The following is a 15,036-nucleotide window of genomic DNA, read 5'->3' as shown; positions in this document are numbered from 1 at the left end:
CATGCACAGGAGAAAGATTAGAGACATCCAGACAAAACTCGAATAAAAAAGAAAAAAAAATGCACGTACCACTTTGCATTCACTAAAGTGGAATTTATGCAAGGTGTGCATGAGTATACAACCAAATATTAAGAAATAAAAGATAAAATACACTCACTGGCCACTTTATTAGGTACACCTGTTCAATTGCTCATTAACACAAATAGCTGATCAGCCAATCACATGGCAGCAACTCAATGCATGTAGGCATGCGTTCAAGACAACTTGCTGAAGTTCAAACTGAGCATCAGAATGGGGTGGAAAGAGGCTTTTTGTGACTTTGAGCGAGGCGTGGTTGTTGGTGCTAGACGGGCTGGTCTGAGTATTTCAGAAACTGCCAATCTACTGGGATTTTCACACAACCATCTCTGGGGGTTTACAGACTGGTCAGAAAACGCCTTGTTGATGTCAGAGGAGAATGGGCAGACTGGTTCTAGATGACAGAAAGGCAACGGTAGCTCAAATAACCCCTCGTTACAACCAAGGTACGTTGCCTGGTCTGATGAGTCTGGATTCTAGGCTGCAACATTCAGATGGCAGGGTCAGAATTTGTCGTGAAGAACATGAAAGCATGGAGCCATCCTGCCTTGTATCAGGCTAGTGGTGGTGTAATGGTGTGGGGGACATTTTCTTGGCACACTTTGGGCCCCTTAGTACCAATTGAGCATTGTTTGCATTACAAAGCTTACATCATCTGAAACTGGTTTCTTGAACATGACAATGAGTTCACTGTACTCCAAATGCCTCTACAGTCACCAGATCTTGATCCAATAGAGCACCTTTGGGTTGTTGTGGAACAGGAGATTCACATTATGGACGTGCAGCTGACAAATATGCAGCAACTGCGTGATGCAATCATGTCCATATGGACCAAAATCTCTGAGCAATGTTTCCAGCACCTTTGTAGAAAGTATGCCACAAAGAATGAAGGCAGTTCTGAAGGCAAAAGGGGTCCAACCTGGTACTGGCAAGGTATCCTTAATAAAGTGGACAGGGAGTGCATATAAACAAGATTATCGTGCAATTAAACTAGAAAATTTAGCCTAGGATGACCAGATGGTATCTTTAACATGTTTTTAGTTTATTGGGGTTTGGAGCTTTCCTTCAAACATATATTTTTAATTTGACACACTGCATGTATCGATTTATTTATAAATATTTGTATTTACATAATACATTTGTGATGTTATTTCACTTGGAACCTAGTTAATATTCAGGGATGCCAATAGATGTAAAAACTTCAAGTTGTTTTTGCCTTTGTGGCATAATTCAATAAACTTCATTGAGCTGGACCTGTGTTGCCAGGGTGTGTTTGCAGTGAGTGTAAATCGTCCATGCAACCAGTGTAACATTGTGAAGAAGAAAAAAAAAGCATTCCCATTGTGATAAAAATAAGAAAACCTAGCAGCTAGGGTCCTAGCAGCCACTGTACGCTGGAATAAAACATAATTGTGGTGGAGATGAGTTGTCATGGTTCATTTCTTTTGATACAGTTGAGCAAGAGATGGACCCCACCTTCTATACAAACATCTGCTTGGTGTTTCAGTTGATGAAGATTGTCAGGCAGAGCAGCAGCGAGTCTCACACTCATATTCCTGTCCAAGACAAAAACCAAATTACAGTATATTATATATAATCACACAATTGATGTAGTAGCCACAGCAAAGCGTCTGTCTTCCTTATCCGTGGTCCAACCAACTTATTCCAGTCTCTGCGCTGTTTGTGGGGGGTCTGTTTGGAATCCAGTACACATGTATAGTCTTCCTATTGATTTCAATGGGCCCATTTTCCTGCCACTGATTGGTTACCTAAGCTAAAACTTCCCATAACTTCATTGGATGTACTTTACTGCCACTGATTGACAGCTTAAGCGGCCAATCGTTGACGGGAAATTTCGTATCATGGCAGAATAAAGATTTTGCAGCATGGCTGCACGTTCTGTATTGTGGGTTTTTCCACCCCATTTTGGAAGAACGCATTTTAAAGTACTTGCATTCTTCTATAGTAGGTGTATCATTGACAACAGACTGCCTATTAAAGTGGAACTTGGTTGAAACATATTTTAAATACACATGTAAAACAGTTGGATCCACTTCAAGCATTCTGGGCTCCTAGAAAAAAAAAAAGGAAAACCAGGGTCAATGTCAACCAGAATGATTTGTTCCTGAATCCCTATTATAGCATGGAAGTAAACAATATTCCAAAATGTCATTATTACATATTATTTTACATAGCGCCATCATACAGTATTCATAGAGCTATACAATGGGTAGTTTTTTTTCAATTAAAATACTGTAAAAGGTACAGACAATGTTGTAATAAAAATCCTGCTAACATAACTGCTAATAAAAATTGGCTACACAGATAGAAAAGAAAGCTGTTTCTGTCACTGAGAAGTGGCATCACTTTATAGAGCAAACACCCCCACATTGCTGGGGAAACATATAGGTGAACACGTACCTTCCCAGAAATGTTGTGGCCGATGAGGTAAGAGCCCCAAATACGGCTGCTGGCTGTGCGCATGCCCACGGTCTTCTCTGCTCGGGCCAAATCGGACATTTTTCTAGGACATAGACATCAGAAAGTATAGGCTGCTAAAGTCTCTGAAAACGTCATGGGGCAGGTGTGAAATCTGCATTGACTTAAGCACTAATTTTGTAGAAAAATACGCTAGGGATAGAATACCAACCGAATCAGTAGGTAATTTGTTATATATTTATTGCAACAAGCTCTGTGACAATCTATAACTAAAAGATAACTTCCAAGGGTCCACCAAGAAGCCTTAGATACCCACCTGAGCCCCAGGTCTGGCAGGTGCCTGCTGTACACAGTGCTGCCCCGAACTACTCCTCTCGGGATATATACATCCCACATTCTGCTGCATACATTCTGGTTACTATCATGTGACATACACGAGTGTGAGCGACGGCTAACGAAGTATTCTGTAAACGGCGTGGGTCACCCACGAGGCAACTTTATTTTTTCTTCTAGCATTTAAAAGCTATACACGTGCCGATGGCTTTCATGGACTCACTCTACATCATCACGTTAACTTTGCGAACACCCAACGTGGCTACTTCATATTACAAGCAACGTCTGACGTCTGTCACAGCATTTATATGGCAGCATTGCGCGCGGAAACGCCTACGACCCGCCCACTTCCGCTCCCGCTCGATCCATCGAACTACCCCTGGCATTGTCTGTCCAGATTCCGGTTGACCTGGGAATAATGTTGTGTTTCCGATTCCGGTAAGGTGTCATGGCGTTGGAAACTGCTAGAGGAATGATGGAAGATGAAAATGTGGAGGACGGTGAGCTCAGCGGCTCCGACACCGACATGAACGTGGCCGGGCCGGGAGACATGTTTCAAAATCAGGTACAACTGACGCAAATGAAACGATTATATCCGTAACATCTCCTAAAGCTGATACAGACAAGGGACCACAAATGTTAGCAATGCGCCAAAGTTACTAAATCCAAGGGATGTGGATTGTGACTAACAGACGGTGAAGGATGTATCAAAATCGTTAGTGAGCTTCAACTAGAAATCGCTCCTCAGAAAAGAATGCACACGCTACTCCCGCTCTGAAGCTGCAGCGTGTTCTCAGTACAGCTATGCAGTTGAGAATATGTGTGTGTATGTATGTGTGTGTGTGTATATATATATATATATATATATTCACAGCACTTCTGCTTTAAATGTTCAGCGCTCATGTGCATTCAAACAGTAATAAAATATCCACCAATAATGCAAAGCATGCGCATATCAATAAAATATTTAATTCGCTATCTTTTTTTTATGTGTGTGTGTGTGTATATATATATATATATTTTACATGAAACACGTTATCATGGGAATAAGCCCATCAGTATTGCAGGTATCATCTGCGTACCTATGGTTCACATATCACTGTTGTAAAAAGCAGACATGTCTATTTCTGACAAAGTGATATGCTTTATTAGCAGATTATTTGTAGAGCCACTTGTTTTGTAACGGGTTATGGTGTTATACAGAAACTTTATAAACCCACTTAGAGTAGTTAATTTGCACAAGTCAGCTTGTGAGTTGGAACATTTCATCTTAACTCAATTTAGTGAATAGACCCCGAATTTCACATTGGTATGATATGACACAGTACCCTGATCATTCATTACTTTGTACTGTTTAAAGATTGAGAAGCACATAAATAGGCAATTTTAAAGGAAACCGAGCATATTAAATGTGTGTATTTTTCTCCCCTAGAGACTGGGTGGCATCGGTTCTTCGGTACGTTTCAGACCAAACACTTCTCAAGCTGCCAGTATCCACTACCGTTCTGTCAAAGGTCTGGACTCCAGTGATGACAGCTTGTCTGACTCTGATGACGATGATGGATCTCCGTGGAAACGAAAGCGTCAAAAATCTTCTCACCCCCCACTTGGCGCATCCAAGCCGACCCCTCCTTTAGCTCCAATCAACCAGCAGCCAAGACAGTTAGGCACAGGAGCCGCCAAATTTAATGTGTGGGGCACTGTGCTCCATGAGCAGGCACAAGAGGCAGTAGCCACTGAACTTTGTGTCATTGACATGGAAGGCCAGTTAGATATGAGCAGGCAGTCAGAGACTTATAATTATATGCTAGCAAAGAGAATGATGGATAAAAACAAAGAGGAAAAATTAAAACTCGATAAAGAACTGGATGAGTACATGCAGGATGATAAGACGTCTTTACCTAAAGAAGAGAACGGACACGTAACGAGAAAACGGCCAGTGAAAGAGAGGCTGGGCGAGAGATTAGAAATGAACTATAAAGGGAGATATGAAATAACAATGGGTGACCCAGAGGATAAAGTTTCAGATGAAATTGCATATAGGTGAGTTATACTTTATTATTTGTTGAAAACTAAAGGTTATGATTAAGCACATTTCAAATTTTGAGAATATATCTAATTACATAAAATGTTTTCTAAAATACCAAATAAGAATCTGTAGAAAATATTAGAAACCAAGAATCAAAAGACTGCCGGGTGTCCATTGTAGCAGCAGGAAGATGTCCCCACCGCTGCATAAAAGTCGCAATGTACCATTGTGTCCTAAGGGGCTTCTGAGCATGGGTTTTTACGGTGTACCAGTATGTCTTTAGGGGACTAAAGGGGTTAATTTTGTCTTTAATTGTACATGCCATCATTGTCCTATCTCTGTGTTTCATTGTTATTCTGCTTTTTTGACAAATTTGGTTAGGAGCCAGCCAAAAAATGAAGGAGGCGGTTTTATTTATTTATTTATAGTTTAATGATTAACTGATATAAGGGGGAAACTTTAAAACAAACAGTGATTTGACTATTAAAAAGAAATGTTAAATTGTTCATACCTTTGCTGTGAAAATATAATATTCCTCTGGTATTAATATCAAAATTAACAGCTAAATGTCACACATTATTACTTAACCCCTTGTACTGTTAAATATTGGATGTGTGATTACAAATGTGTGAGTATAAATTAATGAAACATCAGATATTCTCCCCTGAACCCAACAATGTTTGGGGATGGTATTTAAAGGCACAATCTTAAAAGTACTTTGGGGCATTAACCCTTCCGGGGCCTGGCATTTAAATGGTGAATGAGCAGGTATTGTCAAATATATTAAAATCTCCAAAATGAGCCACACACACGATAAATACCCCAGCAAGCATTCCATAGTGCCACGGTGCAAATAAAATAAGATTTTAATCTGCTCAGATCGCAGTGGGTTAACAAACTGGCAGAATTAACCCTTTCCATGTTAAATCTGATATGCCCATGTGTAATCACTGGGGCAGGGGTCTGGGATGGACTTTGCCTGAACTTTACAACTAATTGCCCTCTCGCTCCTGGTACTTTGTGCCGATGCTCAGCCCTCCTGCCTGCGGCTCGCCGGCTGCTCTCGGTGCCGTTCCTCTGCTGATCTGCCTCCCGGCCCGACTGAGACCTAAAATAAAGGTTTCAAATGTAATGATGTACTTCAAAATGTAATAACTTTACTTAGAGCATGAAGTAAAACATATTAGCAGATGCAGCACGGACACTGTCATGTCTTAAAGGGTTGCTGGGAAAAGTCCCGAATGCCCGTAAGACAGCAGCGGAGAGCTAACGTGCCATGCAGACAGGCAAGAGGGGGGTTAGCGTGTGCAACAATGTTCCCTGCTGCATTCGCTGATATGTTCTGCTTCATGTATGCAACTTTGAGAGCAGCCGGGAGGCGAGTCGCAGCCAGACATGCCTCCCAGGCACCAGATATTACGTTTGGGTCGCCATGGCAACCTGGCACACGGGATTTGTCTGGTTTAATGGCTATTTAAAAATGATAGTTTTCAAATTCCACCCAGGCCTAGAAATTATTTGATTCCTCACAAGTGAATGGATCTGGTGTTATAGCTGGCATCAGTGCTTTCATAACAGTTTCAGGTTGGTGGAGCCCCCAAGTTGCCTGCTCATCTGGTACAGGTGCTATTTGAACTATGAAAAACATAAGGTTTTGGTAGCAGTATAAACTGCTTTGTGTGCCCACTATGTAGGAGGTGAGAGTAGGTTCTCACCCTATTGAGAGTGTGCCTTGACGTGGCGGGTGAGCTTAATTATGCTTTGGCCAATTCATATAACCAAAACCTCTCATTTATGTTATGTTTATATATTTGTTCCCAACTTTATTAGGGTGAAAAGCGCAGACAGTATTTTGTTTTTTGTATACATTGTACAGCCAACACACTGTATTTGCAGCATGCTCACACTGTTTGGTAGGCCTCATATTATACATTTGTATTATTTGAGCCTGAGACTAGCTTAGCGCACCGACATCTTTTCTTTTCGCTATTTGAACTATGGCCTGCCCTTATTTATTCTTATTATTTATACATCACAATGTGTGAAAGCACGTGTGCCAATTAATTATTTGATTTGGATTTTCACGGTCACCAAACCTTATGCAAGGCCACGTTCACCTTTTGTTTTACGATTTGGCACTTTTGTTTTCGGACACTACCTTCTGGTGGTGAAGCCTAAAGGGGGTTACTTCCTAACGGGAGTGCCCCACGGCAATGGGGTCTCACCCTTCGGGGAGAGTCCCAAGATCCAACCCTCCCATGGGGGGGGGAAGGAATTTGTCTGGGTTCCCCTTGTGGGGACCCAGTTTCGTATTGGGCTTCTGCTGCCTCTTCGGAGCACAGAATGCGGCACCAAAGAAGCACGCACCTCGGGTGCTATTTGAACCCTTATCTATTATGCTATATTTAACAGATTCAAGATAAAAAACAGATGCATTTTAAAGTTGTTGTTCATAATACAACATAATCTTTATTAATATTCTGTGATAGATTTGCCAAATTATAGAAATCTGTTTTTCAAATAAAAAAATTAGATTTATAAGCTGGAGGGGACATAATTATTTACATTGTAAATGATTCAATAGTTACCTGAATTATTTTTGTTACCTGTAGGCTTCGAGAACCCAAGAAAGATCTAATAAAGCGTGTTGTGAAATCAATTGGAACAAAGAAGGCAATTGAGCTGCTCATTGAGACTGCCGAGGTGGAACAGAACGGTGGGCTCTTCATTATGGTGAGAGACATTAATAATCTTGTTTGGTGGTTATGCATCTCAATAGAAATATGTGGATGGTTTAACATATAAGCTGACATCAATAAAAGTCATCTTATATGCTAATGAATCCCCTCTCCTGCAATGAAATAGTGAGGTGTTTGCTTGTGGTGTTCATTTTATGCCTTACATGGCATGCTGCCATTGTAAAGATTACACAAATTAATCTGTGAATAAAGTGAAACACTTGCTAAGTAAAAGTGATGTATGTCCCTTGGTGGTTTGACATCCTATATGTCCTTTTGTGTTGTATATGCATGAATGGTTTGTTGTCTCTCCTTCCACGCATTGTATAAGCTTATCCATGTCGTATACAGTATTTGCCCGAATATAGGCCACACTTTTCCCCCCACTTTAGGTCTTTAAAGCGGGGGTGCAGCCTATAATTGGGGTTTAGCGCAGGAATGTGCAATTCTTATTGCCCACCTGGGACATGCAGTTCCGGGCACTGGGCAGGCAGCAGGGTTAGGATACAGATCTCCCGCAGCGCTGCAGGGGATCTGCATCCTACTCTCCGATACGCTGAGACAGCTTCCCCTGCCAGCACTTTCTACAGGGGGGGGTGCCAGCACAGGAGATTGTCTAAGCGCATCGCGTAAACCACCTCCACTGCCGGCATGTCTGCACGATGTGCTTTAACAATTTCCCTTGCTGGGACTTCCCATGGGGGCACCAAACTTTTAGGGTGCGGCCTATATTCAAGCCAATATGGTAATTCGTCTTGGAAAGTAGAATTATATTTTTCCATGTAATGCTAATTTGTGTTACATGTCCTTTGCAAACTAATGGGATTCAAGGTTGGTAAATGATTGTTATGCATGGAGGAAGATAGGCAGTTCTAGTAGACTTGAAACTATGTGACTAAATTCAACAGGTCCGCTGTAAATGTTTTACAATGTAAAATGAACTTGGCCTCATTTAGAGGATGCTGCATTTTATTTGGAATAACTACTTGGTAAACATACTCATGTTAATATTTGGACATTGAAGGAATGAAGGTGAGGATAACACCATTTCAGGGTCTATGATCTACTGGTAAAATGCAGCATATTCGTAGTCTAAATAATTGTCGGTAGTGCTAGGCACGTGTAATCTTCCTTATCTTAAAATCCTGTTAACATTAATTAAAAACATCACGCAAGTAAACGTGTGCTGCTGATCTTTGTTTCACTTTTCCTTTTTTTTTTTCTTCTCTCCATTCTCTTTTATCAATCAACTATGTATTAATACAATATTTTAAACTAAATCTCACTGTAGAGCCTACAGTTATAAATAGTTTTGTCTTTAATCCTTGCTTTCCCGTATGTCCTCAGAATGGGAGCAGAAGGCGTACACCAGGTGGCGTTTATTTCAACCTATTGAAGAACACCCCAAGCATTACATCCGAGCAAGTCAAGGTAAATGCAGCTTAACACACAATTCACACACATGTGATAGTTAACCATGTCATATATTTATGCTAACTTGGTCTAAATACTTTCACTTTTGCTAAATATCCATCAACGCACCTGTTCAAAGTTCTCCAATATGCTGAACCCGTAAAACTAGCTCTGCTGCATTGGCTTTTATCAATAAACAGTTTGCCTCTTCATTTGAAGATATCTGAATGTACTTCAGTGTCCTTGACCTAGTTCTCACTGACCCTAGTTGGGTTTTGCTGTTTTTTGTTTGTTTTAAAAAAAAAAATTTAAGATTTTGGCTTTATTCATCTCTAGTAGTACATTGTATTTTAATGTAAACCGTTCAAATATTCGCTTACAAGTGATCTTTCCATTAAAATACCCAAGTTTTTGTTTCTGTAGAGTTGCCGCGGCACTCCAAATGGGGTATACTGCTAGCAGCCTCTTCATCTTTATGTCCACTGGACTTCTTTTTGCTTATTATGCATTGTTTTTAATGCTTTGCCTCTGTAAATGTTTGTTGGCTTAGGTTTGCGCTGAAAATCCTGAATGACAGGGTTACTAAATACTTTGATCCATTTTAGTTTTAAATAAACTATGTATATGTTGTGTACACAGAGCTTTGGCGTGATAAGTAGATTTCTCTCCCTATCTTTTTTCTTCTCGTGGCTGGTGGCTTACTATTAATACCAGCCTATAGCATAGTTGGTTTTATACGTGATTAGGTTGATTTATTTTAACTTTTTTTTATTATAAGGAAATATTTTGTGAAGAAAACCAGAAGGAATCTGAGGTTAAAAAGGCAGCAAAAAAGAGGAGGCGGCACGTGATTGCGAAGAAGATGAAGGAAGCCATCAAAGGTCTGAATTTCCAAGAGCATGATGATGCTTCCAGAGAAACATTTGCGAGTGACACCAATGAAGCATTGGCTTCCCTAGATGATGAACACGCTGAGATGAAAGCTGATACAGAAGATGCAATTGAGATTGATAATACCCACGACCTGGAGACTTTTTAACACAACTTGTTGAACACTGCAAATATGGCAGTTTCATTCGGTAACTTAAAAGGAGAAACTAAGGAACTAGGACTCTTACTGTTTATCAGAACTAGATTCTGTTTTCATATAAATCTGTGTTCGACTCTTGCCATCTGATGCCTTTTCATTTGCGCACTGTATTAATTTACGTAGATATTTTCATACTTTTCATACAAAACAGATTTCTACATGTTGGGGCAAACGTAGAAAAATGTACAAAAATAGAGCAAGTTTTTTCTTTCTTATAATTTTCCCCAATTAAACTTAATTTTTTTTTTCTCCCATTGATTGTATAATTTCACAAGCACGCATGAGTTTTTTCTTGTTTTTTTTTTTTTTTTTGTAAATTTGCTTTGCGTTTGTCATGACCAAAGAAATTAAAGTGAGTAACTTCAAAGAATACTGAAGAGCACTTGCTGGCCTGATTGTTCCTTAGTATTCTACTGATTTCAAAAGGATTAATATACATTCATACACACATGCTCTGCTGTTAATGTGCACGTTGGAACAAGAAGGAAGTTTGCCTTCCATTAAAGTTTCCCTGTTATCAGGCATGCAATATATTTATAGCATGCGCTTCATGTGAATATTGAAATGATTTAATGCTGGAAGATCAGTCTTTATCATATCATGTGTTCATTTAAGTCACCTTTCTCCACCAGAACTGAAGCAAGTTCATCTCTGGATTAGTTGTGACTTTTCATTGGTTTACTAATAGACACACAAATATACTGACAAACTGTCTCTCCATTATGTAATATAGAGAGAACTAATGTCTAGCAAACGCATTAAATTTCATTCAGCTGGAAACAAATCAATAAAATGGCGTTCTCCTTTAGAGGAAAAAATGTTTAATTATTTTTTTGTTTTTATATAACTTACAATAAGGTGAAGTTTGTGGGTTTGCCTCATTTGGTCTGCAGAGTGTTTCTTCGTGGAAATACTGAGGTATCGGAATCGGGTGGTAACGCGGAGTACTCTAAAGGTTCACTAGTAGATTCTTTGCTAAAATATTATTTTGAATTTGTATAACTAAAATTGCTCTTTGCAAAATACTTGTAATTACACTCTTTAGATGTGTTTCAGCCATTGGGCAAGACAATCTACTTCATGATATTACTAATCTACGTTCTAGTAGCCTGCAACTCCCTTTGCGCTAAACTAGTTCCCAGATCTGTGCCAGCATTAATGTCAGACACGTGTTCAGCTGGCAGGAGTTAATCTCCTCAGGCCTAAATGAAGCACCACATCGCAGGCATGCATGCCCCTATTTTCCATTGCTACCTTGGCTTCAGAGTCCAGCTCAGTGTTATATGTTATGCACATGTTTGAATACAAATCTCACTTCATTAAAAAGTACAAGCAATTGTAACCTTGCTGCAGCGCTTAGCCAAAGCTGCATTTCAAACTACTACGAATACTCTGTCATTGTGTTAGGTCTCTTTCCAAATAAACTAGATCTTTACATTGTATCAGTGCAAACTACTAATAAAAGTATCGCTAATTTAAAGCATTGAAAAAATGCTGTGTACTCCAAAGATCTGCAGGAAATGAACCTTCAACCTTTTTTAACGGCTTGATGAACGAGTTGTTAATTTTTTTCTCCTCCAATGTCTCGCTCTGCAATTATTTATTTTATATAGCGCCACCAGATTCCATAGCGCTGTATGTAGACATAACATGTAATATATAACATAACAATCTGACGAACAGAGACAACAGGCGAGGAGGGCCCTGCTCAAAAGAGCTTACAATCTAGAGAGAGTTAAGGTCAATAGGTAAAAGTGCCAGTGTAAGGGATGGTGCAGCCACGCTAGTAAAAGTATTGCGGAAAGAGAGACTAGGAAAGGTGAGGTAAAGGAATATGGGAGGGTGTTAATGTGCTATGTTGGAAGTGTCCTTAAAGAAGTGGGTCTTGCGGGATTTTTGAAGGAATAAAAGGCATGGAGAACAACGGATAGACCGGGGGAGAGCATTCCAGAGGATACGGGCAGCCCTTGAGAAATCTCGTAAGCGTGCATGAGAGCCAGAAATCAGAGGAGAGGATAGAAGGAGATCATTGGATGAGCGGCGAGACCGGTGAGGAGTTTATTAGAGATGAGTGAGGAAGGGGAACCGCTGTGAAGTGCACAGACTGACAGTGGGGAGAGGAAGATAAGTCTGGCAGCAGCATTCGTGGTGGATTGTAGAGGGGTGAAAGGGGCAAGGGAGACCAGCTAAGACATTACAAGAGTTACAATATTCAAGGCGGGAGACATAATGAGGGCATGGGCAAAGAGGCTTAGTGGCGTCCTCTATTAGGAAGGGACGGATGCGGGCAATGTTTTTGACGGCAGTTTTTAGAGAGAGACTGAATGGGGGGGTGAACGAGAGTTCAGGGTCAAGGGTGACACCAAGACAGTGAGAGTCTGCAAAACCAGGTAGCAAGACAGATTTTGAATTAAGTGGCTGATTTGATTTATCTGAAAAAACTTTCACAAACACGTTTGTACACTTAGAGAAATATGACTGCAGGCAGGCTATACAAAGGTTACACAAGTTTCTGTAACTAACATTTGGTCGCCCCTGTCGTGAGGCATTATATATATATATATATATATATATATATATGTGTGTGTGTGTGTGTGTGTATGTATATGTGTGTATGTATGTATATATATATACATATATGTATGTGTGTGCACGTGCATATCTCCTGACTACAAAATAAACAATGCACTCTTACCCTTGAATCCTTCCCAGTATCTATTTGTTTTGTACAGGTTTCTAGAAAGACATTCTTAAACAAGCTAAGTCAAGTCAGTAACGTACATTTAAATAGTGCCCTAAAGCAGCGCAGTTCATTAAAACTGGTTTGCACTAAATGACATTTGAGCATGGGATTTGGAGAAAAGTATAAAAAAAAAGTTTTCTATTCTTAGCAACAGTGTATTTACCTTAGACACTGGCCTAGGCCTGACCCAGGACAGCGTCCTATCCATCCCTTTCCACTGCCAAGGTATGACGTCATGTCTATGTGATCTGGGTCTTAAAGACACATAAATCCTTTTAATGAGTTCTAGGAAAGCTGCTGGCACAGTCTTCCATAGTGTCAATTAGGTAAATTGGAGAGATCAATGGTCTTCCTTGTAACCAGCCCATTGAGACATTGAGAAGTGGTACACGCAGGGGCTACTATCCCATGAGGGTTAGAGCAGATTGCAGTCTCTTGGAGATATATCGACTAAAACTGGAGTCATTACAAGACCGTGCCAAAATGTTTTCCCTAAAAAAATGGTTGAGCTTACCATGCATAATTCCTAGTTCAAGTGAGAAGATTTCCCAAGAGTCATTCTACTGGCCCCGTTCCAGTCCTGGCATTTTTGCTTTTTTGCTGAAGGGTTAAACACATAATTACAATACAACATTTTGGTTTACATTATCCAGGCCAGCCAAGCTCTTCCTGCAGGAGAAGTTTGGCAATGTTAGCCCTTCAAGTAGCTGAAAAATAACTCTCCTGTCAACTCTCCCTTTAGTGAATAGACCCCCTACATGTCCTTATGATGCAATATGTTATGTGCCATCACCTGCATTTTTACTAAGGAGTATTTTTTTAAGAAAATTATTTAGTTTTCATTACTTTATTTGGTACATATTGGGGAATAATGTAGCTTTCCCCCCAATGTATGAATAGTTTAAATAAGGGTTTAAATGGGTAAAATCAAAGCTGTTTATAAGAAAAATAGACAAGCGTAAGGATCCGCGTGACTTTGACAGGGGCCAACTTGTGATAGCTAGACAACTGGGTCAGAGCATCTCCAAAACTGCAGTTTTTGTGGGGTGTCCACTGCCAACAGAGGCTACAATGGGCATGCGAGCATAAGAACTGGACCACGAGCAATGGAAGAAGGTGTCCAGGTCTGATGAATCATGTTTTATTTTACATCATGTGCATAGCCGGTTGAGTGTGCAACGCTTACCTGGAGAACTCATGGCGCCAAGATGCTGTATGGGAAGATGGCAAGCTGGCAGATGCAATGTTCTGCTGGGAAACCTTGAGTCCTGCCTTTCATGTGGATGTTACTTTGACACATACCACCTACCCGCATTGTAGCAGACCATGTACACCCTTTCATGGACACGGTATTCCTTGATAGCATTGGCCTCTTTCAGCAGGATAGTGTGCCCTGCCACAAAACAAAAATGGTTCCGGAATGGTTTGAGGAACACAACAACAAGTTCAAGGTTTTGACTTGGCCTCCAGATCCCCCAGATCTCAGTCCAATCGAGCATGTGTGGAGTGTGCTGGACAAACAAGTCCCATCCATGGGAGATACGTAGTACACAAATGATGCGTCTGTTGGTGAACTCTTGAACGTTTTATTGTCTAAAATTACTACGGTACTTAAAAAAAGCATGAAGAAAAAAAAAGGCGTGATAGTAAATCTTGCACAACTTTACACAACTTGTTAAGCTTCTCAGTCTGCAAACATTTTTTTAAGCTGATTTAAATGCTGTCTTACAACCAGGTATTTCACAACAAGGTGTGGCTATTTCTCAAAAATCCAAAGCAGAGCAGATTTACTATTATTAATCCAAAGTGCTTACAAAAAAAAGGTTACTGGGGAATTGATACAAAAAATCCAACATGGACCTATAGGGAAATCTTAGAATTAGTAAACAGTATTGGTTGACTCATTAGATAACATATATTAACTACTTTACAATAATACCTCACCTTTTTTACAGACTCCCATTACGACAGATAAACATAACCTTAACTTGCTTGGCCTTGAGATAAAAGCAGCTGTTGATCCTACTACCAAGAGCTGCCACGGGCCTACAACCAGGCCTAAATCTCTTCTGACATCATCAATATCTATGGACGAGTAGCCCCATGATGTATACAATAATTATGAACCGTGAATTATTTTTTAGGTTATGGTTAAACTGAATCCTAAAAGGTT

General features: G+C 40.1%; 1 protein-coding gene across 1 annotated transcript; it reads left to right on the top strand.

Annotated features, from left to right (window-relative positions):
* The first annotated feature begins 3,263 nt into the window (after positions 1–3,263).
* Positions 3,264–10,198, top strand: PHAX (phosphorylated adaptor for RNA export). The gene is made up of 5 exons (XM_053473844.1): positions 3,264–3,415; positions 4,283–4,893; positions 7,492–7,612; positions 8,965–9,048; positions 9,809–10,198. Exons 1-5 carry the CDS (start codon positions 3,299–3,301, stop codon positions 10,067–10,069), a joined length of 1,194 nt encoding a protein of 397 aa, XP_053329819.1. The 5' UTR covers positions 3,264–3,298; the 3' UTR covers positions 10,070–10,198.
* Positions 10,199–15,036: the final 4,838 nt, after the last annotated feature.

Source organism: Spea bombifrons, chromosome 1 (genome assembly GCF_027358695.1).
Source record: "Spea bombifrons isolate aSpeBom1 chromosome 1, aSpeBom1.2.pri, whole genome shotgun sequence".
NCBI classification, from domain to species: Eukaryota; Metazoa; Chordata; class Amphibia; order Anura; family Pelobatidae; genus Spea; species Spea bombifrons.
Note: the sequence above shows the minus strand (reverse complement) of the source record. Positions and strands in the feature narration are given on the sequence as shown.